Source organism: Pseudochaenichthys georgianus, chromosome 6 (genome assembly GCF_902827115.2).
Source record: "Pseudochaenichthys georgianus chromosome 6, fPseGeo1.2, whole genome shotgun sequence".
Taxonomy (NCBI): Eukaryota; Metazoa; Chordata; class Actinopteri; order Perciformes; family Channichthyidae; genus Pseudochaenichthys; species Pseudochaenichthys georgianus.
In genome coordinates this window covers 30,296,535-30,323,062 of record NC_047508.1, presented here as the reverse complement: position 1 = coordinate 30,323,062, position 26,528 = coordinate 30,296,535, and the positions used below count along the sequence as shown (strand labels likewise).

Genomic DNA, 26,528 nt, shown 5'->3' with positions numbered 1-26,528 from the left:
AATGTAGCAGCAACAGAGTCTACGTGATGACAAGGAAAAAGCAACTGTAGCTCTCAGGAGCAGAGTGATAACTGTATAGTATTAGCCACCTTCAAGCTGCTGAAACCAACTCCAAGTAAAACCCTCATGCCGGAGTGGGGCCCCTCGTGTCTGTGCTGGGGGGGTGGCAGCTGCGATAGTGGGGAGCAGGCCTCCGAGCACCTTTTCGTCTGACCCCCAAATCCTTGAGGTCTCTACTACACTGACACACAGCTCCAGTTTCACCCTCCCAAGGCTCACTATGTGCTCGGCTCTCATAACAATAATGTTCTTGTACACGGTGACATACCACAACACGGCAAATGTACAGTGCTGTAATGAACAGTCAATTAGTCCATGCGTTGACCAACACAAACCTAATGGATTCCAATCTTGACTTTTTCCTCTAAGTAGCAGTTTAACAGTTTTATGGGGATACATCTTGTATTTTGGAAATACCTGCTGGGTTTTAAATGTTTCATTTCACCTCTGCATAAGGCAGTGTTTCTCAAACTATTTCACACCAAGGACCACTTAACCAATAAAAAAACACTCGTGGACCACCTAACTCCACAAATATCCAAAATCACATCGTTTTTCTAGAAGATTACAAATCGCCTGAAAATGGTACAAACAAGTGGCAACATGTGTGATGAAGGTGTTGTGCTGGGCCATACCATGCAATCGAAAGTGAAACTTTAGCTCGCTCCATTGCGGAGATATTCCCGCAAGAGTGCGGAAAACTTAAATGTATTTATTTATTTAAAATGTGAAATGTTACCAATATACTCGCGGACCACTAGGGGGCGCTCACGGACCACCAGTGGTCCGCGGACCACACTTTGAGAAGCACTGGTATAAGGGGTTCATTCTTTTGTTGAATAGTAGTCGTACTGGATGATTTAAAAAGTGCGCTTCTTAAATTATTCTGACATTGAAGGATACAGAAGTGCAATCATTCTCAAAAGAAATGACGAGGTACTATAAATCTATATATTGGCACACGCATGTCTGCAGCACGGATCAGTGTAGCACATTTCAAAGCAGTATTGACAGGTGTAATTGATATCAAACCTGTAGCAGAGACACATGAGGACACTCTCTTGGCACCTCACATTATCTGCGCCGCTGTGTTATATCTGGAGGCATCCTGGGTCTCTAGCGGGGGCACTGTGTGGCGCTGGACAGCTGCTGCTTCTCACCTAAAGCACAGGCAACATACAGTATTTCTACAAAGTGAAATGATGGGACACAAATTCAAGCAGTGCAGTTTACAAAAAAGGAGTGACAGATTCAGACAGGAGGGCCATTACGATTCATATAAGTGCCAGAAGGGTTATTAGTGAGCTACATCCAATTGTGATAAAAAAAAAAAAACTAAAACATGTTATTAAGTCAATCTTTGGGTAAATAATGTACGTATTTTGGTGAGAGGATATTTAGAATAAAGCCATTCCATAATCTGTCGAGCAACAAATTCTACACATTTTACAATTTCATCACATTGTAGTGACCAGGGTTTTTGAAACCAAAAGAAGGCGTTTGGTGAGAAACATTTAAGGACTCCCTACATCCTGCAGTAGTCTTGTTTTCATGTTTGTGTGAACAGGGACGGCTAGGCTCTGTCTCTCTCTTTGGCTGGGCTCCATTGTTAGTCTCCAGTCCTGCCTGCGTGCTGTGATTATCAATGCAAACATCTGGAGGGACTTAGCCAAGGAATCCTATAAAGAACCTAATGGGCTCTTCTAACATTTTTGAAGACTGATTAAGAGCCGTTTCAGATCTCGTTCACATCAATGAGTTCCATCTGTGATTTATTTGAGTTTACAGTTAATTCGTTATCTACACTTTGCTTTTCTTTCAGTGTAATGGGGGTTTGGGGATTTAAGAGAGACTCTCGTACTTCCTAGTTAATATGCAAGACTGGTGAATATTTGCTTATGGGGCAGGCCAGCTCAGTTACTTGAATAAACATGGAGGGCTGCTCCATCATCACTGTCACACCAGACATGGAAATCGTAGCTGTTTCTGTACCATGAAAACAATCCTTGCTCCCTTCAAATGCTGAGAAACTCTTGCATAAATTGTCATAAATATCCTGTAAACTTTAGTTGTCAAGTTTCACTCAATTTGAGTATTGCTAATCATAAACTAAACCCATTACTTGCAGTTACTCCAGCTAGAAAGCAAATGTACACTTTGCATATAGCCTAGTGGAGTGGCAACCAGGCCTCTCTTTTAAGGCCTAGGCCTATTTGCCTTCCAAAAGTGTGACCCTTATGTTTTATGAGGGAGACTAACACCATGAAGTACATTTGTTACAAATTAGGGTTCCTAGAGCCGTAAAGTTGACACCTGCCACTTCAAACCTCTCTTTGGGAAGGGTGGATGGCCATTGATAACCGACTAGAAAGAAATACCTGCATTAATGCAGGTTCATTAGCCCGCTAGCTAACTAACAAACACCTGGTCACACGCCCACAGGGTACTTACAGGAAATCAAGCTGAGCCATAACATGTTGGATCGTGTGCTCCACGAACTCGGCTCGGGAACTTGTAACAAACAAATGTGATGGGTTTCTTTTTTTCAGCGTGTCTCATCCACGTTTTGTTCAAACAATTCTCAAATAATCTGACTTTTTCTCCTCGAAGGGCAAGGCGGCCGTTACCGCTGCTTGACCACAAGATGGCGCCAAAGTCAAAGTTCGTTTTACAGTAGTGCTGCGTTTAGGTGCCTCTCGTGAAGTCGTTTATTAAGGACGCGTTGAGGTTAATTTATTACACTGCATTAATTGTCCAAATGATTCAATGCAAACCTCTTGTTGTCACCAATGTTTTTTGTTGAGAGATTTTAAGTAGTGATGTTACGTACTGCGCCGAAGCTTCGGTTCGAGTAAACCAGGAAGTATTTGGTGAAGCGTGTATCGATTAAGATAACTCAGACTCTCACTTATATGGAGGACGGAAGCTGACGTATAAATAAATGCATACATAAATGTATGAACACATGTATGAATAAATACGGCAATAAATGAATAAATACAGGAATAAATAAATAGACGAATAAATAAATGTGGAAATAAATACATGAATGAATAAATAAAGTGTATTTAATTCTTATTTGCATTACTTTATTTTTGTAGTTTTAGTAAAACGGTTTTTTTTCATATTAAATATATTTATATATTTTTTTCAAGTTTTTATGATTGTATTATCTATTTCATTGTCGTTTTATTTGATTATTTTCATTCTTATAATTATAATTGATTTGTTGGGGGGCGTCTCCCTACTGTTATTATTTTTTTAATTATTATTTTATTGTTTTTGTATATATTTTATTTATTTATTTATTATTATTTGTTATCATAATTGTTTTTATTATAATCATTTTTTTGTTATGTATTTATATTATTTTGTGTTATTTATATTATTATTATTGTTTTTATTATTATTTATTTAAGTATTCTTAATATTTTATCAATTTTAATCATTTATGGGCGTCCCCCGGAGTTAATAAATGTATTATTTGATGTTGTTTAGACTTTCTGAGGCTATACCATGGTTAAGTTTGCGAATATTATTAAGGAATAATGAAATGTTTCCCAGCCTCCTTAGACTTTTCAATCACAATCATTCAACAGGAATATATACAATATTGATGCAAATTGATTACATGAAAATATGATTGTATGTTAATTGTTTAGTTATTCTAAGGCTTTACTCATTGGGAACTCGAAAGATCACACTGTTGGGATATATCTGCCTGTTTTACACCCTTTGACCAACAGGAGGGTTTGTGCTCAAATGAAAGCCTCATCACATGAGAAATGAGATGATGAACCCTTTTGCGAACCAATTGGCTGAAAAACTTCAAAGCTTCATAAGGCTTCATCTCGCCATCACTAATTTTAATTAAGACACTTAGTCCTGAAAGTGATGACACATTGTTAGCTCTCCAGCCAGAAGTTTTACATTTCCGATAGCTTTAAACGTTACCAAAAGTCCGGATATGACATCATGACCACAGGAACCAAACTTTAGCTCGTAACGGTATCTGTAGCATAACAGCTAACTTATCAGTATTCAAAACAAAAGCTCTCGTAAGCACAATATCTTCGTTCAACACCTATTTGGACGTTAATATGGAGCTGTAGGCAGGACTTATAAATAAAGGTAATACTCTTAAATTGGTTTTTATTTTGCCTTTGTGAAAAGGATATATTTGGGGTACCGCTAACGTTATTATACAACATGTTGTTCGTAGCGAGCAGCAACTAAACAATACAGTTACCTTTTTTAGATGTGTTATTTTACACAACCTGTACTTAACTGCATGCGATAGTAGCCCGTACTATATTGAACGTTTAGCAAACTAGCTTTACATTGGATGGAAGCTGCTGAGTAGAGTTAATGAATTATCATATTTTTCAATGAAATCCTAATAAATGGGACAGGAACAGTTTGAAACTGTATATTATCTAAATGTTTGCATCATTGGAGGTTGAGTAAAGTGACTTTCTGTCAAATAAAAAAATAAGTAGGGCATTTTAAAGACTTGAAAACGTTGCCACCCCTATCCACTTGGTAATGGATATAAAATCTGACATAACACTGTAACCATGACTACCTATCTCTTCCCTTTCAGTGTTGAGGAATGGTGTGACTGCAGCAGAACCAGTAAAGATGCACAGCCGTCTGCAGGAGTTGAAGAAGGAAGAGGAGACTCTCCTCAAAATCAAAGTCATGCTCCAAGACCAACTGAACAGGCTGAAGGTGAGTGAGAGAGTCCACAATGAGTGTAGAGGTTTGTGCTTGTGTTTGTGGTAAATCTGATTTATATTTTATGTGTTTGCTCTGTGTTTCAGTTCGAAGAGGGGGCTTTAAAATCTATCATTAGTGCACAAACAGAAGAAGGAGCCTCTGAACGATCTTCCCCAGAAGCTGAGGTAATCCCTGTCACATCAGGCACAACCCTGCTAAATGTGCACAGGTCACAATCATATTTTTACCTGTGTTTTCTGATAATTTCACACTTCAGTTGTTTTATTGAAAATGAAGATAACTTATGTTTTACTACACAACACTACTGTAAGCTTGGGGTGTTAGAGTTTGCAGGCCTGCATAACCGCACCGATTTAAATCCACACATAAACCATGTTACTTTGAGTAATAATGTTAAGACAGGAAATTGGCTAACTTGTTTATGTGAGTTGCCGTAATCTGATTACTTTACCACCTAAGTTTACATCAGTACGACTAAGTTATACATAGCCATGTAATAATCCTATTTGGCTAACAGAAATGTTGCTGAGTTTATTAGGTTGATTAAAATGCCTTCAATTGTGACGAATAATCAGATTATTATGTTGCACGCAAAGGCTATAACATTTTAGGAATGTTATTGTTTTTATGATTTAATTTAATTTATAAACATAATGTATGTACCCTTTTTAAGAAACTTGTAAATTACTATTGGGAGGGATGAAACCCTCTTTAATGGTCACACATGCAGCGCACACAGTGACATGTGTTCTCTGCATTTAACTAGTACTAGGAGCAGTGGGCAGCTATTGTACAGCGCCCAGGGAGCAATGGGAGTGGGGGGGAATGGGGTTGTCCGGTGCCTTGCTCAAGGGCACCACGGCAGGGCAGGAGGTGAACTGGGACCTCTCCAAGTAGAAGTCCACACTCCATTTTTAGGTCTGGTCGGGGACTTAAACCGGCGACCCTACGGCTCACAGTCCAAGCCCCCACTGACTGAGCCACTGCCAATGTACATATTGAATTACTGGATAATAGGATCACTGAGAACGTTATTAATGGTTTTATAGCCCTTGTCTAGACAATCGATGATTAAAACAGTAAATATGAAATGCCTCTATACTACTCATGCACTATACACTAGTATTTCATTACATTTTTGATTTCATTGTATGCATCCGTCAGCTTAACATTTGTTTTCTTCTAATTATTACTTCTAAGGCACATGAAGCTATACCTACGAGGAATCACTGGGCAACAGAAGTCTCTAAAAACAACTCTCAAAGACATTCTGCTCTAGCTAGTTATGCATTCTCACTTTGACTTTGTTTCAGGTTCATATTAACCTCGATGATGAGGGCGAGATCAATCAAACCAAACTGCTACTGAATGCCGCAATAGATCTTGATATGGAGGAGGAGGAGGACGATGAGGAGGAAGATGAAGAGGATGACGAAGAAGATGACATTGAGATTGGGTCTGGCCCTGATGACGATGAGGAGGATGATGATTACTGAGATTCTCAGTGTCTCATGGAGCTTAACTATTTGCACCACTGAAGAAGAACTACATGTTAACAGACATATGTTCATTTGTTCACCTGTTTATCACTTATACAGTTTAATTTATTTGAATGGAGTGAGTAACAGTTACAGTGTAATGATGAGTGGTGCTAACAGTACCCTCCTTGGTCTGGTTTAAGGCACAACAAACCACATAAGAATTTATTTGTCAAATGTTGTGAAAAAGGTCTATCTGAAATGCAGTAAGACAGTGTTATTAGCTGCTTATAGCTTACTAGACATATTGTGCATTTTGAGGATTAGCATTAAAATGTGTGGCTGGGCCATATAAGAAGATAGTACATATACATTATGCAAGAAATGATAATTGTAAGCACAAAATAAAATGTTTTGCATACGTTTCATCTGACTGATTTTTACTATAACACACTTCTAGTTATACACAAGCATCATACAGTATAGTTTTTCTAAGTCGCCATGCATACATATGGGCAATAAGCAGATTCATGTTATTTTCAATTTAGGTTATACCTATTTAATTGTCCTAACCTGACCCAGGCGAATGGGTTATGCAGTGCAAACACTTTCCTCTAGCAAACCATTCAGCATTTTCTAAACAGCTAAAACAATACGGCGAGCCTCACAATAAGGCCAGCTTTGACACTGGCAGCAGGGACAGCTCTGGAGAGGGTGGTGCTACAACAGGAACATACAATAGAGAACCAGCGATAGATATATACAGCTTTCTACGTGGGCGGCTGTTCCAGGAGAGCTCCCATTCACACAGGTGCACACCTGCTGCAAATGAACTCTTCTTAAAGTACGCAGGTAATTAGACATAATTCATATGCTGTGAATCAGACTGGAGTGATGGTTGATGGATTTATGATTGATTTAGCTAAAAATAAATGACTAAAAATACTATTCATATTTGTTATATAGAAAATAATACCTATACACAAAAATGTTTTGGTGAGAAATCATCTGAGAAAAACTAAGGTAAAATGTGTTTTTCAATGAGTGTTCATAATTCCATGAGCTTTAGATTCTTAAGGTGATGATTTTAAATGACTAATTTGATCATACAGCAATGCGTCAATTCTGCATTATATGATGAAGCTTTCATTAAATTGATTGCCGATTTATAAGACGAAAGTATTGTGACATGATGCTCATTATTTATTCAATTTAAGATAATTAGGTTTGTTTAGTTGTGAGGACTTTACATTGACATTAACATCAACAATGTGACAAATAACATTAAATATATTACTATTGTCTAATGAGGTTAAGGCATTTCCCAAATGTATATGTGGGCAAAGGTTGGTCCAATGTCATGTGATTGTGCACTGTACATATTTCCCCCCCCAGCTAACATTAACTTTGCTTACAGAGGGGAAACCATAGTTTCTATGGGATCTGTCTACCTCAGCACGATGAGCTCAAACTCCATTGAGTTTGAAAGGGGCTATTTGGGGATGCGGGACCCCCCATAGTCTATCAGATTGTATGCTTTTAGAGACAGTTTGATGGTAGTTAATTGAGATTATATCAAGATTATTTTCTGTTACTAGTTCAACTTTTATCAACATTTTTGAAAAGAGGCATGTGTGTACAGTATATGTATTTTGATGAAATTACATGTTTGCTACCTAACTTGTAATAGTGATTCAGAGGTGATGCTAAATGATTCTCTTTTGTGTGCAGACGTGAGTGAGGGACTGGAGCAGAACCAGACAGTGACTGTGCTGCAGGCTCAGGAGTACCATGCTGCCCCGCTGTGTGATCAGTGTGTGTCATGTGTTTGTGCTGGTGCTGTGTCTGTCTTCGGCTGAGGACTTCGACTGGACAAAGAACGACCACGGCTCCTTCTATTATGGCACTTTTCCAGCTGGTAAACACAACCCTTTTCTCCAGTAGGATGGAGTTAGTGCATTATAATGAACTAATAAGTGGTGATATTCTATCTCCTAAGAGCTGTTCATATTATCTCCTAACTGTATGTGCTTAATAGGATTTTCGTGGGGTGCCGGCAGTTCAGCCTATCAAACAGAAGGAGCCTGGGACAAAGATGGTAAAGGATTGAGCATCTGGGACGTCTTCAGTCATAAGAAAGGCAAAATCCAACAAAATGACACCGGGGACTCGTCTTGTGAGGGCTACCACAAAATCAAGGTGGGATTATCAAAGAGATATGGAGAGAACAGAGGGGGGGAAAGGAAATCTAAATATTTCACTCCGTGTGTGTTGTTCAGGATGATGTTGGTCTGATGAAGGAGCTGAAGCTTAACCACTATCGCTTCTCCATATCCTGGCCTCGACTCATCCCCACTGGCGTAAAGTGTGAGTAACTTGCTTTTAATTCAAGTATTTCTGAACTGAACCGGCACATATTATTTCCTTTGTCGAATACAAAAAACTCTATAATTACACAACATTTTATTATTTGCAGCTGACCATATAAATGAAAAAGGAATACAGTACTATAACGAGCTGATTGACCACCTGCTGGAGAACAAGATCACTCCCATTGTAACTCTGTATCACTGGGATCTGCCACAGGTTGCTATACAAGACGTTCATAAACCTTCAATCATCTTGCATCACAGCACAATTGTTCTTTACTGAGTCGCTGCACTCTTTTTGTCCTACTAGTTCTTACAAGAGAGATATGGTGGATGGCAGAATATAAGCATGGTCAATCATTTCAATGAATTTGCCAACCTGTGCTTCGAAAGATTTGGAAACAGAATCAAGTACTGGATGACTTTCAACAATCCATGGGTAGGTTCAATATAAAGGATGTGCAGGTGTATCATTGACACCTGCCTCATAACATGTTCTTTTTGACATAGCATAGCTTTGATTAGTTTATTACCTTTGAATTGAACTCCTGTTGTTCTCAGACTAATAATCTGCTAACATTTTTCATTTAGTCTGTAGCAGTGGAAGGCTATGAGACCGGTGAGCACGCTCCTGGTCTGAGGCTGAGAGGAACAGGCGCATACAAAGTTGCACATCACATAATCAAGGTAGGAGAATTCATGAATATTGACTTATCAATAACACTTAGCAATGCATGGGCCACTTGAAATGTAAATCATGTCTAAAATAATCATCCCTTTTTCATAGGCACATGCTAAAGTTTGGCACACTTATGATACACAGTGGAGGGCGAAACAAAAAGGTAAACAGGGTCAAACTCAGGTTCATTATTTCCTCTCAACAGTACTTTCTGTCTGAGTGTTGAGTGTTGCTGTTTGCATGTGCAGGTATGGTGGGCATCTCTCTGACTGGAGATTGGGGGGAGCCGGTGGACATCACCAACCAGAAAGACATCGAAGCAGCTGAGAGATACGTCCAGTTCTACCTGGGCTGGTTTGCCACACCCATCTTTCATGGAGACTACCCTCAAGTGATGAAAGACTTTATTGGTAGGTTCAATATTTAACATCCTGAATCCGGTGTTATATTGGTGATTTGGGAATTAACTAACTACTTGTTTGCACTGGTGGAATGAGTGTTCAGATTCTTTACTTAATTAAAATTTGCAATATCAGTTTGTCAAAGTACTTGAAAACAAATTGCATTTATAATACAAGTAACAGAAAATACACTTTTGTGTGTATTACTATATTCTATTTTTATTATTCATTCATTTTATTATAACTGATTCATTCATGTTGTAAGAAATTCACCATAATCAGTCTAGGTGGAACTTATTTGAACTATTTTGTATGCTGTTGCGTTTTTTCATATATTTAATGAACAAAACACATGATAACCTGATAAAACATAATTCATTGTTGTCATGTTTTATGAAATAATCAATTGTGTTGAAGTTAAAATCGTAGTCTGCAAATTAGTATCTTAGGTCAGATGAATGTAGTAGAGTAAAAATTGTTATACTTACTTCTGAAATGTAGTGGAGTAAGAGGAAAACATTGTATAAAATGGAAATACTCAGGTAAATTGCAAGATCCTCGAATGTATACTTGAGTAAATATACTCAATTACATCCCACCGCTGCTTGTGTGTGCAGGTAGGAAGAGTGTCCAGCAGGGCCTCGGGACGTCCCGTCTGCCCAGTTTTTCCCCTCAGGAGAAGAGCTACATCAAGGGGACGTGTGACTTCCTGGGCGTCGGTCACTTCACCACCCGCTACATCACCCAGAAGAACCACCCCTCAGCTCGTAGCAGCAGCAGCTACTTCACTGACCGGGACCTGGCGGAGCTGGTGGACCCCCGCTGGCCGGACCCCGGCTCTGAGTGGCTCTACTCCGTGCCTTGGGGTTTCAGACGTCTGCTCAACTTTGTCAAGGTGAATGATGGTCTTTACCTTTGAATGATGCAGGACAGGCCTATTGACAGTTGTGCAGAAGCTGAAATGATCTTGTAGGCCTAAGCCTTTAATTACAAAAATCAACTTATTGCATATTGACTTGTTCCCTATAGTCTCAGTATGGAAACCCAATGATTTATGTGACTGAGAATGGAGTCTCTGAAAAGATGCTTTGCACAGAGCTGTGTGATGACTGGAGGATACAGTACTTCAAAGACTACACCAATGAAATGCTGAAAGGTAAATGAGCTTATAATATAAGCACCTGCGAATCTTTGTTGTTTGGTAATTTGGAGCATATTTATTTAAAGCTCAATCCCAACTCACTCTCACTCAGCTATCAAAGATGGAGTCAATGTGAAGGGCTACACCGCATGGTCCCTGCTGGACAAGTTCGAGTGGGATGAAGGCTACTCCGAGAGGTTTGGCTTGTACTATGTGGACTTCAGGAACAAAAACAAGCCTCGTTATCCCAAAGCTTCTGTCCAGTTTTACAAACGCATCATCAGCTCCAATGGATTTCCCAATCAGAGAGAGGTAAGAGACTTAATGAGTCCTGCTTCCATTCCTTTCATGACAACACTTTTAAAGATATTCCACCTAAATGAATTGGATAATGCTCTAATGTGCCACAAAATAAATGTCAATTATTTTATGAAATTGCATTGTGAACCTCCACAGGTTGAAAACTGGAGGAGGAAGGCAGTGGAGACGTGTTCCACCAGCAACCAGCTCCTCGCTGCAGGTCAGTGTGTCTTGCAGGTGAACTAGCTGGGGTAAACAAATAAAGATTCTGACTTACATATCAAACAACTGGCCAATAGTATAGAAAAAAAGGGTAAATGATATCAATTATTAATTATAATCTGACTTGAATATGTGTTGATGCCCCTCAGAAAACACATGGACAAATTATAAAATGAATAAGAATGGAAGTATAAGCCAAAGTTAAACAAATCTCTAACAGAATATCTGAGATATCTTTTTTGTTTGCCCCTCCAGCTAGAAGAAAATCCAAGGAACATGCAGAACTGCCAAAGGTTTGGCCAGTGCATGATGAAGTTTAGATCTTGAGGGTATATGTTTTTTTTATATTATTGAATATCAGTTTTAGTGTTGTTGACTAACATAATTGCATAATTGCAGTTTAACACTTAAACATGCCTCTGAAATAAGCGTGTACTCTGTGTGTACTATGTTCATATATTCAAACTTTTATTAGTGTGCTTGAATCTCATTTGCAACCATGAGCAGCCCTTTAGATTTCACAGCAGCTGACAAAAACTCTGTTTATCTGTGGACTTGTGCCCACGGGGTAATTCACAAAGCAGGATTATAAATTCACTAAAACAACATAATACCAGTTAAACTGTCTCATACATTGGAAGTTGATTTATAAAACCAAACTCAAAAGTGATGTTAAGGAACACGATGTAGCAATGCCAGCAGATGACTGTTATTTATAAATTACATTTCAGGGGATTTGATTATTTCACAATAAACTGGCCATGTTACAAATTCTGCTTTCTGAAATATTCCCCATAATCTGCATGCAAGTTCTCAAAGGGTTAACGTGTTGTCAATCAACTCTGAGTACTTTCTCTTTCTTTATTAGAGGAACAGCGGAGTACTGCTGCCAATATTCTAAGACTAATACATGGTAAGGAATCACTTATGCTCACAGAAAAAAGTTGATTTGATTTAGGAGGAAAATATTAACCCTTTGAGTGCTGTGCTGGAGCTTTATCACCCACTTCGTAAGCAATGTCTGAACAATAGAAACAATTCTACTGAGTTGTTAATGTGTGTGTATGCTTTGCAGACCCTTTGACCAGCCACATGGAGATGGTAACTGAGATCGTGGTTCCCACCGTGTGCACGCTCTCCATTTTGCTCAGTGCCGTTTTCCTCATGTTCCTGCTGCGGAGGCGCAACTAAAAAATGTTTACAATCAAAAAACATCGATACACATGCTTGTATTTAAGTGCACCTTTTCTTTAATTGATTGTGTGAACATAAATACATTATTTGAGCTGAATTTGAAGCGAATACGTGACTTCATTAAAGTACTTTGATGTGCATACAATGTTTGCTAAAACAACTGATTGACTATTGAGCCTTTTATAATGCATGCAGTACTGGGTTAGGGTTAGTGTGATAAGCCCTGCTGCATTTTGGGATTTTCTTACAATGTTGCTGTGGAATATTACCATTGCAAACAGCCCTTGTGTTATATTGTACTTTGTGGTTTGAGTTGTTCAGCTAACATCTCTTTCAACCGCTTTATTGATCATTAAAAAAATATGTGAATGTGATAAGAAAACTGCAATAAGAAAACCACACATAATCACATCATCAAAAAACAGGACTTATATTTATTTTTTCAAAACAATTGACAATAATACAGTATATTAATAAAAGCATACACTTTGTGATGTGGTATAAGGTATTCTGGAAAGTTCAAATGGCAAATTTAAAACATGTTAATTGCTGATGAGAAAATAGATAATGACAATAAACGCATCTTTGTCGTTAAGTTGTGCTCTGTGTGTAAACTCATACAAAGTTGACGAGACTGCAGCAAACCATGGTGGTGAAGAAGGCCGGATCCTCACTGTCCACATTCACTGTTTCATTTGGATCTAAATACAGAACAGAAAAGGAATATTAATGTTATCGGTACTTTATTAGGATAATTATTAGTTAATATGTTGCATGAACTATATTTTGGAGTGGTGAGGATCACCTGCTTCAAAGATGACATGATCCACCAGCGGTCTGTCACTCAGCTGTACGGAGGTCCGGACCTCATGGGGGCCGTGGCCACTGGACACCTCGGCCCTCCACAGCACTGGGTTCTCTCTGTGGAACACACACACACGAGGGATCAGAAAATAGTGCCTGCTAAACCTATACAGTTGACACTAAAGCGCATGTTGGGAGATCTGACCAAAAAACCTTGGATACAGAGGGTTAGAATTGGTTACATTTCAGTCACTACAGCTATATTTGAAGGTAGGCACGCACTTGGGAGCACATTACAAAATTGTGTGGAAGCAATTGTGTTAAAAATAAAAATAACAACAAATATTAGTGGACTTACTTCTTACAAATGACTTCAAACCCTTTTTCTTTTTACTTCATACATGATGCAAATGGCCCCTGCTACCTTTCTTCTAAGGCTGTAAGATATGGCCAAAATATTCCATTACAATATAGATCATTTCCTATCTCAATATAGACTTATATATAAATCTATAGTATGTCTTCTGGTAGTTATAAGAAACATGAGATGAAAAATGAACTACTAAATTAATAACTGACAGATAAAGGCATTGAGTTTCTTGTCATGATTTCTAATTTTCTCATAATTACCAACTTAAGTGAAAATGTACCTATTTTTTCCAAGTGAAAATAATGAGGGAAAATAAACACTCACATTCATTGAACAATCTTCAAATGATATTGTCTTAAAGTATTACACATCAGATTTTCTCAGAAACCTGAGTTAATATGTGCTTACTATTTAAAACTTAAATGTTATTTATTATCACCCAGCCCTACTTAATTTCTGTTTATATTTGTTGGCCGTGCAAAGAGTTACATTCCTTACTTCTGGTAGACATGGCTGATCAGCGCAGGTTTGATTTGCAGTTTGAATTCATGCTCCTCATCGTATGGGCATGTTTTGTAGTGATGCAGACATGATCTGTGGGGGGGGGGGAAAGTTTCACCTTTAATCTAATCTTTAGCAGAATACATTTAGCACACTCAAAAATCAGAAGAAGAAGACAAATTGATTTACTGAGTGAGAAGGAAAAGTCTGTCGTAGGGCAGACCCAGGAAAGTACCACAGGCCATGATTACTTCCAGCAGGTGGTGCAGTTTCCGGAGTCTGATCACTTGCTCCTGGGGGTCAACCTCAGTGCTCAGGAAATAACACTAAGGAGTAAAATATTCAAACTTAGAATACTTTGGTGACAGTCAATTAAAAAAGGTTGTCAGTCAAATAGTCTTAGGCTTACCAAGTGGTTCAGGGTTGTCAATTCTTCACCTGAGGAAAAAAGTAGAAAATAGAAGAATATCAAAGCAAAGTGTGTTTAATTTAAAGTTTCCTGACTGTATGACTCATGAGACACTGAGGCTCAATATGACTGTTCCACTCTGAATGACATGCATTTATACAGATAAGTAAGAGGTTACCAATGAGGTAGTTAATGTAATCCTTTCTCATCTTGTCCAGCCCCATCTCCAGCAGCATGTGGACAGGGGTGACACCTGTGAGAGACACGTGGTCGATCTGCTGGTGGTACGACTGCAGGATGAGCTTACTGAGGGAGCTGCTGCTGTCTCTGTGGATCTGAAAGAAATTCAACAAAACAGAACAAACTTCACACACAAGCCTCAATCTCCTCTCACTGAAAAACAGTTGTCTGATTCTGCATCATATCATACCCAGGGTTTGATGTCACCGTATCTTAGAGCTTCTGTGACCAATTTCAGGCAGTCTCCAATATCTTGATATGAAGTCACACCTGTGATGAAAAAGAAAATGGGGGGAAATGGTTAGAACTGCTGCTTTGTAATGATAGATCAAGTGATATTTAGTTTCCTTATTGACAAACTGACTCACTCTTTTTCATCCGAACCCACAGCTGCTCCACGAAATCCAAATCGCCTCGTTCCAAGAAAGAGTTGAAAATGGGAGTGTCCATGTCTGTCGTCGGCTTTGAGTTATTTTAAAACATATGGAAAAGCAAGAAAGTTATCTTATTTATCCTGAAATGAATGAACTTGTAAAATGAAAAAGTCCTTTGAGTTCTTGATATTGACACTAACTTACCTCAGCTGTTTTTGCAGCATCTTCCTGTAGTGTCTTTGCAGTGCCCTGAAGCTCTGGGTGAATAATAAAACAAAGACAGTGTTAACCTACTGTTGTCATGAAATCCTGATAAAGGTGCCTCGATTGAACAAAACAGATACCTTCTAGGAACGCCTTGGTCAGGTTTACAGCTGATGTGCTTTCCAAAGGCTCCATCCATTCAGTCTCACCAGTTCTTAAACCATCTGCAAGAGACTGAAATAACAGAAATCTTAAATATTTAGTTATCTATTTACGTATTGATACTCACAGTCGTTCACCTCAGATTAATGTGGGACACAAACCTGAAGAAACTCTAGCTCCCTGTACATCTCGTACATCGGGCTCCTCATGTCCCCAAAGGCAACTCTGATATTCTGCATGTGAACAAAGATAAACAAGGCAAGTACACATCATGTATCACTTTATCCTATATTTAAAATGGTAATACTAAAATAAAATTCAGCTTTAGACATATAAAAAGTAAGCATTCATGTTAAAGGAAGATAATGTTTTAAATGCGGTTACTGGTGCTTACCAGTGTTGCTGTAGAGGACAGGGGAGGGGTCTCCAGGACACTCTCCACATGGCTCCATTTGAAATCCACCGTCACACTGCTCTGTGACTCAACCGTGGTGTTTTCAACAACAGTGGAGCCAAACAAGCTGAACCTGGCACTGCCTTTAATCGCTGTCTGTAAGCATCAACAGATGAACGTGAATGAACATTAATTCACACTGAATTACAAGAAAGGATGCTCATACCGAGGATGGGGGGTGCCTTTTCTTGTGCTCCTGTTTAAGCACGTCCAGGGTTATGAGAGCTTTTTTGTCCACAGTAGAGCCTAACAAAAATGAAGTTGGATTAGCACAATTGCCAATTAATGAAAAACAAATATTCACTTATCTGATAAAGTTTCAACAAAGGGTTATTCAAAGAGGTATAAAGCATTTGAGTTATACCCTTGCAGGTAATGGAATACAATTTTACAGCAGACACTTTATTGCCCGTGCAGACGGTTTCAGCTCCGACCCAGGCTGTTCTAGCCGGATCCGACATGTCACATCGCACCCACAGCGGGTGTAAGGCAGGGTTGTTGTCCACAGCTGATACATTAGCATTTTGAGATAATGTGTACCAAGACAGCAACTGCCTAAAAAGCAAAAATACATTTTGTTTGTCATCAACAGTGTGTTTGATACATGGGTTATACAAACCCACTAGATCTGTGTCATTTAGATGAAGTTTTCTTAGAATCGGTCACCTTGCTTTCATTATTGTGAGCGGCTGTGGTCCCAATTCTGGGAGAGAATTGGCATCGTCCTCAGCATCATCATCATCTTCATTAGCAGTATCTTCATTAGCAGTATCTTCATTAGCACAGTTAGATGTTTTAGTCATTGGTTGATCATCGGGTTCATATATTTTTGGAACCTTTTGAAATCACAAAAATAGAACATCACACAAACATGATCCAATGGTTAACAATAGGAAGGTCTTATCATACAATTGTATAAACAAAAAGGATATCTGCAGGTATCTGGAGTAATATCCCTTGATTTAACAATGATGCGGGATTGTATTACACAATACAATTATCGCCATTAATATATTGTTTTAAAGTTATTTATATATATTATTTAGATTACACAGCGATACTTGTCTAGGATTTGCAGACATCTCTTAATAACATTAAGAATACTCACAGGTTTTTCACAAATGAAGACAGGCTGGTTTCCACAGTATATATTCAGCACAGGGATTTTGTTTCCATTCATCTTTAAGATTTGAGTGTCCTCCTGAAATCAATCAGATACTTTATCAACATCATTAATAGATACATACACGACAGATTTGTATTAAGGGATAATGAAATACCTCATAGATAAATGGATTGTTGCTTTCCTGATCTTGGAGAGATCTTCAAACAAACGAAAAAAACACACCTTACTACGACAAGATTAGTTCAATATTATTCTACATAAAGGGTGACAGTTCATTCACTGCCTAGCAATCATCTGACGTTAGCTTAAAAAGGCTAAACACCCAACATTGGTAACGTTGAGCACCCAAAAGTAGACTCACCGAAGAGTATTGTAAAACTCCTTTGCACTGGAGATCACCCTTGAGCCCATCGCAAAATAAAAAGATGGATTACTTGTTACAGAACTAATAACATGCAGAAAATAAAAGAGAAGTTAGCAGAGTGAAGTTTGAGCTGCTACTGTTGTTATGTTTGATACTCGCGCGCTGACTTGGGTCCTGACGTCATGAGGTTACAGGTCATAATTTTATTTTAGTTTATTTTTCAGTTTACACTTAAATGTGATGACTTGAATTAAATAGCCGTAGTGCATATATAACATAACCACGAATAAAATGTAAAATACATAGAAATTAAATAATATTTGTTGTCGGAAACGTTTACTAAGGAGGTAGTTCGGGCTTTCCGTTCACCGTGCGCCAACATGGCGTAAAGAAATAGTCCCCACTGAAGCTACTTACTTTAAGGTTTTGTTTAGCTGTGTGATTTTAAGTCAAAATAGCAACGCAATAATTTGTTACTAATCTACAAATGTAACAGGTGTGTTTCCGCGCGGTAAGCAAGACAATTGTGAAAAATAATCTGTCGGCGGAAGTGATACTCGTCAAGGCGGAGGCATAAAGCACTACGGGTGACTCACACACTTCCTTTTTTACTGTGGCCGCCATACCGTAAGGAGCTTGGTTCACGGCGAGCCTAAAATAAATAAACGAAAATGGTAAGAAATACCCCTCAGATCGTTATGGAAAGGTTGTTCTGTAAGTTAGAATGTATTTCGGTGCTTGTAGTTTTCAAATAAAGCCGTATTGATTGTGGTAAGCTTAAATTCGGGTTCAAAGTGGAGCGAGATGGAATGCTCCAGGCTAGCGAAGCTAACACGAGGAGCCATTTTGGACGAACAGCTTCAGTAGACCAAGTTACACGTGTGCCTGTCGCCTGAGTGCTAGATATGTTACACGCAGCTATCAGATAGCACTTCGTTAAATGGGGTCTATTTTTTTGTTTATGCTAATGTCATGAGACTTAATTGCATGCCTTCAACTGCGTTAACACCATCTATAATGCTTTAATTTTTCTCTAGCTAACTCATGTTAGCACACTTAGGCTAGGCTAAGGCCAACAGCCTGACATTTCACGGTAAATCGAAAATGTCTAACACTTTAATGATCTGCTATTTTCGGTTAAGTGCGAGGTGCACTTTATTTGACGTGTCACCAATTGCACCAAGTTGTATCAGATTGTTTAAAAGTTAATGTAAGTAGTTTGAGGCCCCCACATGTTAAGATATGGGTTTGTTGGTTCTTAAGACGGGTTTAAATGATTTACATTTCTCTAAAAGACCCTACATAGTTTCAAGTGTACATGACGTTCTATTAATTATCCCAATGGATCTGTTTCTCAATGTTGTTAAATGTGCTTCCTAGGCTTGTGCCCGACCCCTGATCTCGGTTTACTCCGAGAAAGGAGAATCCTCTGGCAAGAATGTTGTCATGCCTGCTGTGTTCAAGGCTCCAATTCGCCCTGATGTTGTGAATTTCGTTCACACCAACATGCGCAAGAACAGCCGCCAGCCTTATGCAGTCAGTGAACTGGCCGGTGAGTGTGTATTTGACTTGAACTTGCAGGTTACAGGATTTTATTTAAAAGTTTCCTGACTGCATGCATTCACAACATCTATGTATATTGTTTGTAACTTGTGTGATTGTGTTTATTTCAGGCCACCAGACCAGTGCAGAGTCCTGGGGAACAGGAAGAGCTGTGGCCCGTATCCCTCGTGTGAGGGGTGGTGGTACACACCGCTCTGGCCAGGGTGCTTTTGGAAATGTATCCTTTTGAACCAAAATGTTAGCTTTTTTCTAATTTATTTGAGTATAGCTAGAAGAGCTGACACAAAAGACTTGCAATGATGGTGTAATTTGCGACTTACTCTGTGACCAGTGACAGTATGCCTGCTGTCATATGCTGGCACAGATGGCTGACGATCCTTGAGTCTGAGCAGGTATTTAGAACTCGAATACTGTTACTTCAGTTGTTGTCAAAACCTCCTTGACTTGGGTCTAGATGTGTCGTGGAGGTCGTATGTTCGCCCCCACCAAAACCTGGCGTCGCTGGCACCGCAGAATCAACACAACCCAGAAGCGTTATGCCATCTGCTCTGCCGTGGCTGCAACTGCCATTCCCGCTCTTGTAATGGCCAAGGGTAAGCTCCAAAACATTTGTGAAGACAAACATAGGGTTAGACATTTTCTTTAATATACAGCTTAGCATGTATCTTGCAATGATGGTGTAATTTGCGTCTGAGCCTGTGAACAGTGACAGTGGCCTGCTGTCGTTAAGCTGTCATAAGGCATTGACGAGTATGAGTTTCTGAGCAAGCTAGAGCAACGTCAAAGCCACCTGAAGTTTTATAGATAGGTTTTGTTGACTATGATTATCTTGACGTTTAGGACACCGCATTGAGGAAATCCCTGAGGTCCCACTGGTTGTTGAAGACAAAGTTGAGGGCTACAAGAAGACCAAGGAGGCAGTGCTTCTGCTGAAGAAGCTCAAGGCCTGGAATGACATTAAGAAGGTAATTTATCATTTTCAAGCGGAATGTCTCCTGCCATTAAGGCCTCTTTTTTTGGTTTTTCTGGCTTTATTAAAGTATTTAAATGTGTACATTCTTTTCTTAGGTCTACGCTTCCCAGCGCATGCGTGCCGGTAAGGGTAAGATGAGGAACCGCAGACGTATCCAACGCAGAGGGCCATGCATCATCTACAACCAAGATGGCGGTGTCACCAAAGCCTTCAGAAATATCCCAGGTGTGTTTGGTATACAGATGTAGGTAAATGGCTGTCATGAAGTTAGCATAAACATACAGATGTATAGTTTAAATTCCTCTGTCTCAGGAGGTAGTGGATGCCCACCGATGGGGCTATAAACTGAAAAAATAATTCCTATCCCTATGTTTTTTGAATATTTTTTTGGTGCCAGTGTGATATGTTTTTAAATGAGTTAACTTCAAATTCCTATTTAAATCAAACAAGATCATTAAACCTGAGTGTTGCTATTTTCCTGTATGAAGGCATCACTCTGCAGAACGTGAACAAACTGAACCTCCTGAGGCTCGCCCCTGGTGGTCACGTTGGACGCTTCTGCATCTGGACCGAGAGTGCTTTCCGCAAGCTGGATGACCTGTACGGAACATGGCGTAAACCCGCTTCCCTGAAGGCCGGATACACGTAAGTACTTAAGGAGCAATCTCCCTGTAGCACAACGGCTTATGATCAGATCTGTGATGAGCTTCCACTTCATGGTCCGTGTTTTTGAAACTCTGTGATATTAAAAGAAGTTCTGAGTTGAGCATCAAAGGATTTGTCATTTTCTTAATTTTCAACGTGTTTAATTTAATGTTCAATGTCTTGTTTGCTTCAGCCTGCCCATGCACAAGATGACCAACACAGACTTGAGCAGGATTCTGAAGAGTGAGGAGATCCAGAAAGCACTTCGTACACCTACGTAAGCGCCTACAGTTCTTTATATTTATTTCAACTTATGAACTATGATGAGTTTCCTACTTCCGGTCCGTGTTTCTGATCCCTGATTATATGGAAGTCCTGAGCAACAAAAGCCCTTAACGACATTTTTGTTTAGCAGAAGTTCATATTAAGACTGCGTTATTTTGTCATTACAGCAAGAGCATCCACCGCAGAGTGCTGAAGAAGAATCCTCTGAAGAACTTGAGGATAATGCTCAAACTCAACCCTTACGCCAAGACAGCAAGACGTAATGCTATTCTCAAGCATAACCCTGCTGTAAGTAAATTAACAATTCAAGCTAGAAGCATAATCTTAACATTTTAAAGTTTATTGCGACTTGACATCTTGTGCTTTCTCTCTATAGATCAAGGCTAAGATGCTGAAACCCAAGAAGAAGCCTGGAAAGAAGGGAGCACCTAAAAAACCCAAGGCATAAAGTTCTAAACTTGACGAGGTTCAGTGATCAATAAATCATTTGTTTCAAATGAACGAGTCGGACCTTTCATTGAAAAATTCAGAAAGGAATAAAGCACATGTTGAGCATTTGGTATGGTTATAAAAGGTAATGACGCACGATGGCTTTTATATAAATTTAGAAACTAAATACAAATATATTCATGGTGTGTTTATCTAATTTATAACTTAATATAAATTGATTAATTTATCAGTAAGACAAACTCAGCCATCAGGATGTACGGATGAGTGGTTTCCTGTAGACCTAGACATAGCTGTAGGATGGGTATCACAGGCCGAGTCCAATGGTTCCACACGACTGACCTGCTCTGCCCAGATGGGTTCGATAAAAGGATACTCCTGAAGACCGGTCTACAAGGTGAGTGGATTGATTGGTGGCAAGAGGAAGAATCTCAGATTAATCTAACGCAGAAGAGCACATCTAAAGCCAAGACCGCCACCAAAGCCTTCAGAGAAATCCCAGGTTTGTTGTTCAAATTGTAAAATGTACTACTGTTGGTAAATGGATATCACAATATGATAACGTTTTTCATTTCGTAAATTACTTATCTTTCATTGCCTCCTGTTGATGAGCTGTGCGGCACCTGGCGTATCCTGCTTCCCTGAAGGTCGGCTAAAAGTGAGTATTCTAAGGAGCAATCGCACGATAAACTTTAAGTTGTGAGCTTTCACTTCGTGGGTCCAAAAATGGGTTTAGACATTTTTGATTGATATACAGCTTACAATTTATCTTGCCATGATGGTGTAATTTGCGTCTGAGCCTGTGAACAGTGACAGTGGCCTGCTGTCGTTAAGCTGTCATAAGGCATTGACGAGTATGAGTTTCTGAGCAAGCAACACTACACTCAAAGCCATCCAACGTTTTTGTGGATAGCTTTTGTTGACTGAGTATCTTGTTGTTTAGGTCACCGCATTGAGGAAATCCCTGAGGTCCAACTGGTGGTTCTAAAGAGTGAGATCCAGAAAGCACTTCGTACACCTAGGTAAGCATCTAAAGTTCTTTATATTTATTTCAACTTATGAACTATGATGAGTTTCCTACTTCCGGTCCGTGTTTCTGAACCCTGATTATATGGAAGTCCTGAGCGACACAAAGTATTGGTCCATGGTCCAAAAATGGGTTTAGAAATGTTGATAGATATACAGCGTAACATTTATCTTGCCATGATGGTGTAATTTGCGTCTGAGCCTGTGAACAGTGACAGTGGCCTGCTGTCGTTAAGCTGTCATAAGGCATTGACGAGTATGAGTTTCTGAGCAAGCGATAGCAACACTACACTCAAAGCCATCCAACGTTTTTGTGGATAGCTTTTGTTGACTATGAGTATCTTGTCTTTTAGGTCACCGCATTGAGGAAATCCCTGAGGTCCAACTGGTGGTTCTGAAGAGTGAGGAGATCCAGAAAGCACTTCGTACACCTAGGTAAGCATCTAAAGTTCTTTATATTTATTTTAACTTATGAACTATGATGAGTTTCCCACTTCCGGTCCGTGTTTCTGAACCCTGATTATATGGAAGTCCTGAGTAACACAAAGTATTGGTCCATGGTCCAAAAATGGGTTTAGAAATGTTGATTGATATACAGCGTAACATTTATCTTGCCATGATGGTGTAATTTGCGTCTGAGCCTGTGAACAGTGACAGTGGCCTGCTGTCGTTAAGCTGTCATAAGGCATTGACGAGTATGAGTTTCTGAGCAAGCAACACTACACTCAAAGCCATCCAACATTTTTGTGGATAGCTTTTGTTGACTATGAGTATCTTGTCTTTTAGGTCACCGCATTGAGGAAATCCCTGAGGTCTAACTGGTGGTTCTGAAGAGTGAGGAGATCCAGAAAGCACTTCGTACACCTAGGTAAGCATCTAAAGTTCTTTATATTTATTTTAACTTATGAACTATGATGAGTTTCCTACTTCCGGTCCGTGTTTCTGAACCCTGATTATATGGAAGTCCTGAGTAACAAAAGCCTTAAATAGCATTTCCGTTTAGCAGAAGTTCATATTAAGACTAGGTTGTGTTTTCATCACAGGAACAACGTCAACTGCAGAGTGCTGAAGAAGAGTCCTCCGAAGAGCTTCAAGATATTTCTCAAACTGAACAATCGTGCCTGGCAGCTGTTTATTTCAGCCTGCCCATGCACACGATCATAAACACAAATCTGAGATTTGGACAAGCACTATGTACACCTAGGTAAGCACCTTAAGTTGTTTTCACTTATTTCAGCCTGTTAACTGTGATGAGTTTCCTACTTCCGGTCCGTGTTTCTGAACCCTGATTATATGGAAGTCCTGAGTAATAAAAGCCTTAAATAACATTTCTGTTTAGCAGAAGTTCATATTAAGACTGGGTTCTGTCTTCATCACAGGAACAACATCAACTGCAAAGTGCTGAAGAAGAGTCCCTAAAGAACTTGAGGATAACGCTAAACCTTTACACCAGGAATCTGGAAAGTGATGAGATCCAGAAGGCACTTCCTACACAAACGTAAGCGCCGCTAACTAGGTTCTAACATATTGTTAGCTTGTCAGCTGTGATGAGTTTCCTACTTCCGGTCCGTGTTTCTGAACCCTGATTATATGGAAGTCCTGAGCAACAAAAGCCTTGAACAAAATTGTAGTTTAGCAGAAGTTCATACTAAGACTGGGTTGTGTTTTTATTACAGGAACAACGTCAACTGCAGAGTCCTCCGAAGAACTTGAAGATATTGCTCAAACTGAACAATCGTGCCTGGCAACTGTTTATTTCAGCCTGCCCATGCACACGATCATCAACACAAATCTGAGATTTGGACAAGCACTATGTACACCTAGGTAAGCACCTTAAGTTGTTTTCACTTATTTCAGCCTGTGAGCTATGATGAGTTTCCTACTTCCGGTCCGTGTTTCTGAACCCTGATTATATGGAAGTCCTGAGCAACAAAAGGCCTTAACAAAATTGTAGTTAAGCAGAAGTTCATATTAAGACTGGGTTCTGTTTTCACCACAGGAACAACATCAACTGCAGAGTGCTGCTGAAGAATCCCTAAAGAACTTGAGGATAACGCTAAACCTTTACACCAGGAATCTGAAAAGTGAGGAGATCCAGAAGGCACTTCCTACACAAACGTAAGTACCGCTAACTAAGTTCTAACATATATTGTGAGCTATGATGAGTTTCCTACTTCCGGTCCGTGTTTCTGAACCCTGATTATATGGAAGTCCTGAGCAACAAAAGCCTTAACAAAATGTTTGTTTAGCAGAAGTTCATATTAAGACTGGGTTGTGTTTTTATTACAGGAACAACGTCAACTGCAGAGTCCTCCGAAGAACTTGAAGATATTGCTCAAACTGAACAATCGTGCATGGCAGCTGTTTATTTCAGCCTGCCCATGCACACGATCATCAACACAAATCTGAGATTTGGACAAGCACTATGTACACCTAGGTAAGCACCTTAAGTTGTTTTCACTTATTTCAGCCTGTGAGCTATGATGAGTTTCCTACTTCCGGTCCGTGTTTCTGAACCCTGATTATATGGAAGTCCTGAGCAACAAAAGGCCTTAACAAAATTGTAGTTAAGCAGAATTTCATATTAAGACTGGGTTCTGTTTTCATCACAGGAACAACATCAACTGCAGAGTGCTGAAGAAGAATCCCTAAAGAACTTGAGGATAACGCTAAACCTTTACACCAGGAATCTGAAAAGTGAGGAGATCCAGAAGGCACTTCCTACACAAACGTAAGTACCGCTAACTAAGTTCTAACATATTTTTAGCTTGTCAGCTATGATGAGTTTCCTACTTCCGGTCCGTGTTTCTGAACCCTGATTATATGGAAGTCCTGAGCAACAAAAGCCTTAACAAAATTGTAGTTTATCAGAAGTTCATATTAAGAATGGGTTGTGTTTTTATTACAGGAACAACTTCAACTGCATAGTGCTGAAGAGTCCTCTGAAGAACTTGAGGATAATGCTCAAACTGAACAATCGTGCCTGGCAGCTGTTTATTTCAGCCTGCCCATGCACACGATCAACACGTGTCTGAGATTTGGACAAGCACTATGTACACCTAGGTAAGCACCTAATAAGTTTTCATTTATTTCAGCCTGTGAACTGTGATGAGTTTCCTACTTCCGGTCCGTGTTTCTGAACCCTGATTATATGGAAGTCCTGAGTAACAAAAGCCTGAAATAAAATGTCTGTTTAGCAGAAGTTCATATTAAGACTGGGTTCTGTTTTCATCACAGGAACAACGTCAACTGCAGAGTGCTGAAGAAGAGTCCTTTGAAGAACTTGATGATATTGACCGAACTGAACAATCGTGCCTGGCAGCTGTTTATTTCAGCCTGCCCATCACAACACGGGTCTGAGATTTGGATAAATTCACTTCCTACACCTACGTAAGCACCTTAAGTTATTTACACTTATTTCAGCCTGTGAGCTATGATGAGTTTCCTACTTCCGGTCCGTGTTTCTGAACCCTGATTATATGGAAGTCCTGAGCGACAAAAGCCTTAACGAAATTTTTCTTTAGCAGAAGTTCATATTAAGACTGGGTTCTGTCTTCATCACAGGAACAACATCAACTGCAGAGTGCTGAAGAAGAGTCCCTAAAGAACTTGAGGATAACGCTAAACCTTTACACCAGGAATCTGGAAAGTGAGGAGATTCAGAAGGCACTTCCTACACAAACGTAAGCACGGCTAACTAGGTTCTAAAATATATTTATAGCTTGTCAACTGTGATGAGTTTCCTACTTCCGGTCCGTGTTTCTGAACCCTGATTATATGGAAGTCCTGAGCGACACAAAGTGTATTACTAACCAATGGAAGCAAGTGCTTTAGCCTTAAATGTATGTCAATTTAAAAACGTATTTGTTCTCTCCATAGATCAAAACCAAGATACTGAAGCCCAAGAAGATTCCTGGAAAGCACAGAACTGCCAATCCAGTCATATAATAAATGAATGAATAAATATTTGATTTCAAATGAACGAGTCAGACATGTT

At 39.4% G+C, this 26,528-nt stretch overlaps 4 protein-coding genes, 1 long non-coding RNA gene, 6 other non-coding genes and 13 pseudogenes across 13 annotated transcripts; 23 read left to right on the top strand and 1 right to left on the bottom strand.

The window, feature by feature from the left end:
- The first annotated feature begins 4,021 nt into the window (after nt 1–4,021).
- On the top strand, nt 4,022–6,704 carry snapc5 (small nuclear RNA activating complex, polypeptide 5). Its single transcript, XM_034085090.2, has 4 exons — nt 4,022–4,191; nt 4,664–4,791; nt 4,884–4,964; nt 6,114–6,704. The coding sequence occupies exons 2-4, from the start codon at nt 4,702–4,704 to the stop codon at nt 6,294–6,296; spliced, it is 354 nt and encodes a 117-aa protein (XP_033940981.1). The 5' UTR covers nt 4,022–4,191; nt 4,664–4,701; the 3' UTR covers nt 6,297–6,704.
- Nucleotides 6,705–8,069: 1,365 nt separating this feature from the next.
- Nucleotides 8,070–12,627, top strand: lctlb (lactase-like b). Of its 3 annotated transcripts, XM_034085088.1 has the most exons (13): nt 8,070–8,196; nt 8,317–8,477; nt 8,558–8,645; nt 8,755–8,864; nt 8,958–9,086; nt 9,239–9,334; nt 9,435–9,489; nt 9,575–9,736; nt 10,345–10,622; nt 10,757–10,883; nt 10,981–11,180; nt 11,325–11,388; nt 12,466–12,627. In XM_034085088.1, the coding sequence occupies exons 1-13, from the start codon at nt 8,070–8,072 to the stop codon at nt 12,579–12,581; spliced, it is 1,713 nt and encodes a 570-aa protein (XP_033940979.1). In that variant the 3' UTR covers nt 12,582–12,627. The 3 variants fall into 3 exon arrangements, with proteins under 3 accessions (XP_033940979.1, XP_071059624.1, XP_071059625.1); XM_071203523.1 differs by lacking the exons at nt 8,070–8,196; nt 8,317–8,477; nt 8,558–8,645; ... (1 more) ...; nt 10,981–11,180; nt 11,325–11,388 and having other exon boundaries at nt 8,997–9,086; XM_071203524.1 differs by lacking the exons at nt 8,070–8,196; nt 8,317–8,477; nt 8,558–8,645; ... (2 more) ...; nt 10,981–11,180; nt 11,325–11,388 and having other exon boundaries at nt 8,997–9,086.
- A 371-nt stretch (nt 12,628–12,998) lies between these two features.
- Nucleotides 12,999–17,772, bottom strand: zwilch (zwilch kinetochore protein). The gene is made up of 18 exons (XM_034085347.1): nt 17,590–17,772; nt 17,383–17,425; nt 17,211–17,303; nt 16,769–16,938; nt 16,467–16,657; nt 16,269–16,348; nt 16,043–16,198; nt 15,810–15,881; nt 15,627–15,720; nt 15,487–15,539; nt 15,277–15,370; nt 15,099–15,178; nt 14,847–15,003; nt 14,669–14,697; nt 14,449–14,585; nt 14,257–14,352; nt 13,390–13,505; nt 12,999–13,285 (listed from the first exon to the last, which is right to left on the bottom strand). Exons 1-18 carry the CDS (start codon nt 17,637–17,639, stop codon nt 13,200–13,202), a joined length of 1,797 nt encoding a protein of 598 aa, XP_033941238.1. The 5' UTR covers nt 17,640–17,772; the 3' UTR covers nt 12,999–13,199.
- A 386-nt stretch (nt 17,773–18,158) lies between these two features.
- Nucleotides 18,159–21,555, top strand: rpl4 (ribosomal protein L4). Its single transcript, XM_034084804.2, has 10 exons — nt 18,159–18,266; nt 18,973–19,144; nt 19,266–19,372; nt 19,610–19,748; nt 19,996–20,120; nt 20,224–20,353; nt 20,617–20,773; nt 20,967–21,050; nt 21,226–21,346; nt 21,435–21,555. Exons 1-10 carry the CDS (start codon nt 18,264–18,266, stop codon nt 21,504–21,506), a joined length of 1,110 nt encoding a protein of 369 aa, XP_033940695.1. The 5' UTR covers nt 18,159–18,263; the 3' UTR covers nt 21,507–21,555.
- On the top strand, nt 19,448–19,546 carry LOC117448740 (small nucleolar RNA SNORD16). The gene has a single exon (XR_004552372.1). It is a non-coding gene; the product is annotated as a small nucleolar RNA SNORD16 (small nucleolar RNA).
- On the top strand, nt 19,823–19,922 carry LOC117448741 (small nucleolar RNA SNORD16). The gene has a single exon (XR_004552373.1). It is a non-coding gene; the product is annotated as a small nucleolar RNA SNORD16 (small nucleolar RNA).
- LOC117448785 (small nucleolar RNA SNORD18) lies at nt 20,822–20,893 on the top strand. The gene has a single exon (XR_004552413.1). It is a non-coding gene; the product is annotated as a small nucleolar RNA SNORD18 (small nucleolar RNA).
- On the top strand, nt 21,089–21,156 carry LOC117448799 (small nucleolar RNA SNORD18; annotated as a pseudogene).
- A 703-nt stretch (nt 21,556–22,258) lies between the features above and the next one.
- LOC117447863 (uncharacterized) lies at nt 22,259–26,509 on the top strand. Its single transcript, XR_004552283.2, has 13 exons — nt 22,259–22,527; nt 22,885–22,966; nt 23,318–23,399; nt 23,575–23,735; nt 23,911–24,029; nt 24,208–24,355; nt 24,531–24,649; nt 24,821–24,968; nt 25,144–25,262; nt 25,440–25,594; nt 25,769–25,921; nt 26,096–26,214; nt 26,411–26,509. It is a non-coding gene; the product is annotated as an uncharacterized lncRNA (long non-coding RNA).
- Nucleotides 22,277–22,376, top strand: LOC117448744 (small nucleolar RNA SNORD16). The gene has a single exon (XR_004552376.1). It is a non-coding gene; the product is annotated as a small nucleolar RNA SNORD16 (small nucleolar RNA).
- LOC117448797 (small nucleolar RNA SNORD18) lies at nt 22,566–22,633 on the top strand (annotated as a pseudogene).
- On the top strand, nt 22,705–22,804 carry LOC117448743 (small nucleolar RNA SNORD16). The gene has a single exon (XR_004552375.1). It is a non-coding gene; the product is annotated as a small nucleolar RNA SNORD16 (small nucleolar RNA).
- On the top strand, nt 23,005–23,072 carry LOC117448786 (small nucleolar RNA SNORD18; annotated as a pseudogene).
- On the top strand, nt 23,144–23,243 carry LOC117448742 (small nucleolar RNA SNORD16). Its single transcript, XR_004552374.1, has one exon. It is a non-coding gene; the product is annotated as a small nucleolar RNA SNORD16 (small nucleolar RNA).
- On the top strand, nt 23,438–23,505 carry LOC117448788 (small nucleolar RNA SNORD18; annotated as a pseudogene).
- On the top strand, nt 23,774–23,841 carry LOC117448787 (small nucleolar RNA SNORD18; annotated as a pseudogene).
- On the top strand, nt 24,071–24,138 carry LOC117448796 (small nucleolar RNA SNORD18; annotated as a pseudogene).
- Nucleotides 24,394–24,461, top strand: LOC117448792 (small nucleolar RNA SNORD18; annotated as a pseudogene).
- Nucleotides 24,685–24,752, top strand: LOC117448791 (small nucleolar RNA SNORD18; annotated as a pseudogene).
- On the top strand, nt 25,007–25,074 carry LOC117448790 (small nucleolar RNA SNORD18; annotated as a pseudogene).
- Nucleotides 25,304–25,371, top strand: LOC117448789 (small nucleolar RNA SNORD18; annotated as a pseudogene).
- LOC117448795 (small nucleolar RNA SNORD18) lies at nt 25,632–25,699 on the top strand (annotated as a pseudogene).
- Nucleotides 25,960–26,027, top strand: LOC117448793 (small nucleolar RNA SNORD18; annotated as a pseudogene).
- On the top strand, nt 26,258–26,325 carry LOC117448800 (small nucleolar RNA SNORD18; annotated as a pseudogene).
- Nucleotides 26,510–26,528: the final 19 nt, after the last annotated feature.

Coding starts and splice junctions, on each gene's coding strand:
- snapc5 (XM_034085090.2), top strand. CDS start 4,702: ATGCACAGCCGTCTGCAGGAGTTGAAGAAGGAAGAGGAGACTCTCCTC. Junction 4,792..4,883: donor ACCAACTGAACAGGCTGAAG/GTGAGTGAGAGA, acceptor TCTGTGTTTCAG/TTCGAAGAGGGGGCTTTAAA. Junction 4,965..6,113: donor GATCTTCCCCAGAAGCTGAG/GTAATCCCTGTC, acceptor ACTTTGTTTCAG/GTTCATATTAACCTCGATGA.
- lctlb (XM_034085088.1), top strand. CDS start 8,070: ATGCTGCCCCGCTGTGTGATCAGTGTGTGTCATGTGTTTGTGCTGGTG. Junction 9,335..9,434: donor TTGCACATCACATAATCAAG/GTAGGAGAATTC, acceptor CCTTTTTCATAG/GCACATGCTAAAGTTTGGCA. Junction 11,181..11,324: donor GATTTCCCAATCAGAGAGAG/GTAAGAGACTTA, acceptor GAACCTCCACAG/GTTGAAAACTGGAGGAGGAA.
- zwilch (XM_034085347.1), bottom strand. CDS start 17,639: ATGGGCTCAAGGGTGATCTCCAGTGCAAAGGAGTTTTACAATACTCTT. Junction 17,304..17,382: donor ACAATCCATTTATCTATGAG/GTATTTCATTAT, acceptor GATTGATTTCAG/GAGGACACTCAAATCTTAAA. Junction 15,004..15,098: donor ACGGTGACATCAAACCCTGG/GTATGATATGAT, acceptor AATTTCTTTCAG/ATCCACAGAGACAGCAGCAG.
- rpl4 (XM_034084804.2), top strand. Junction 20,121..20,223: donor CCTGGAATGACATTAAGAAG/GTAATTTATCAT, acceptor TTCTTTTCTTAG/GTCTACGCTTCCCAGCGCAT. Junction 20,354..20,616: donor AGCCTTCAGAAATATCCCAG/GTGTGTTTGGTA, acceptor TCCTGTATGAAG/GCATCACTCTGCAGAACGTG.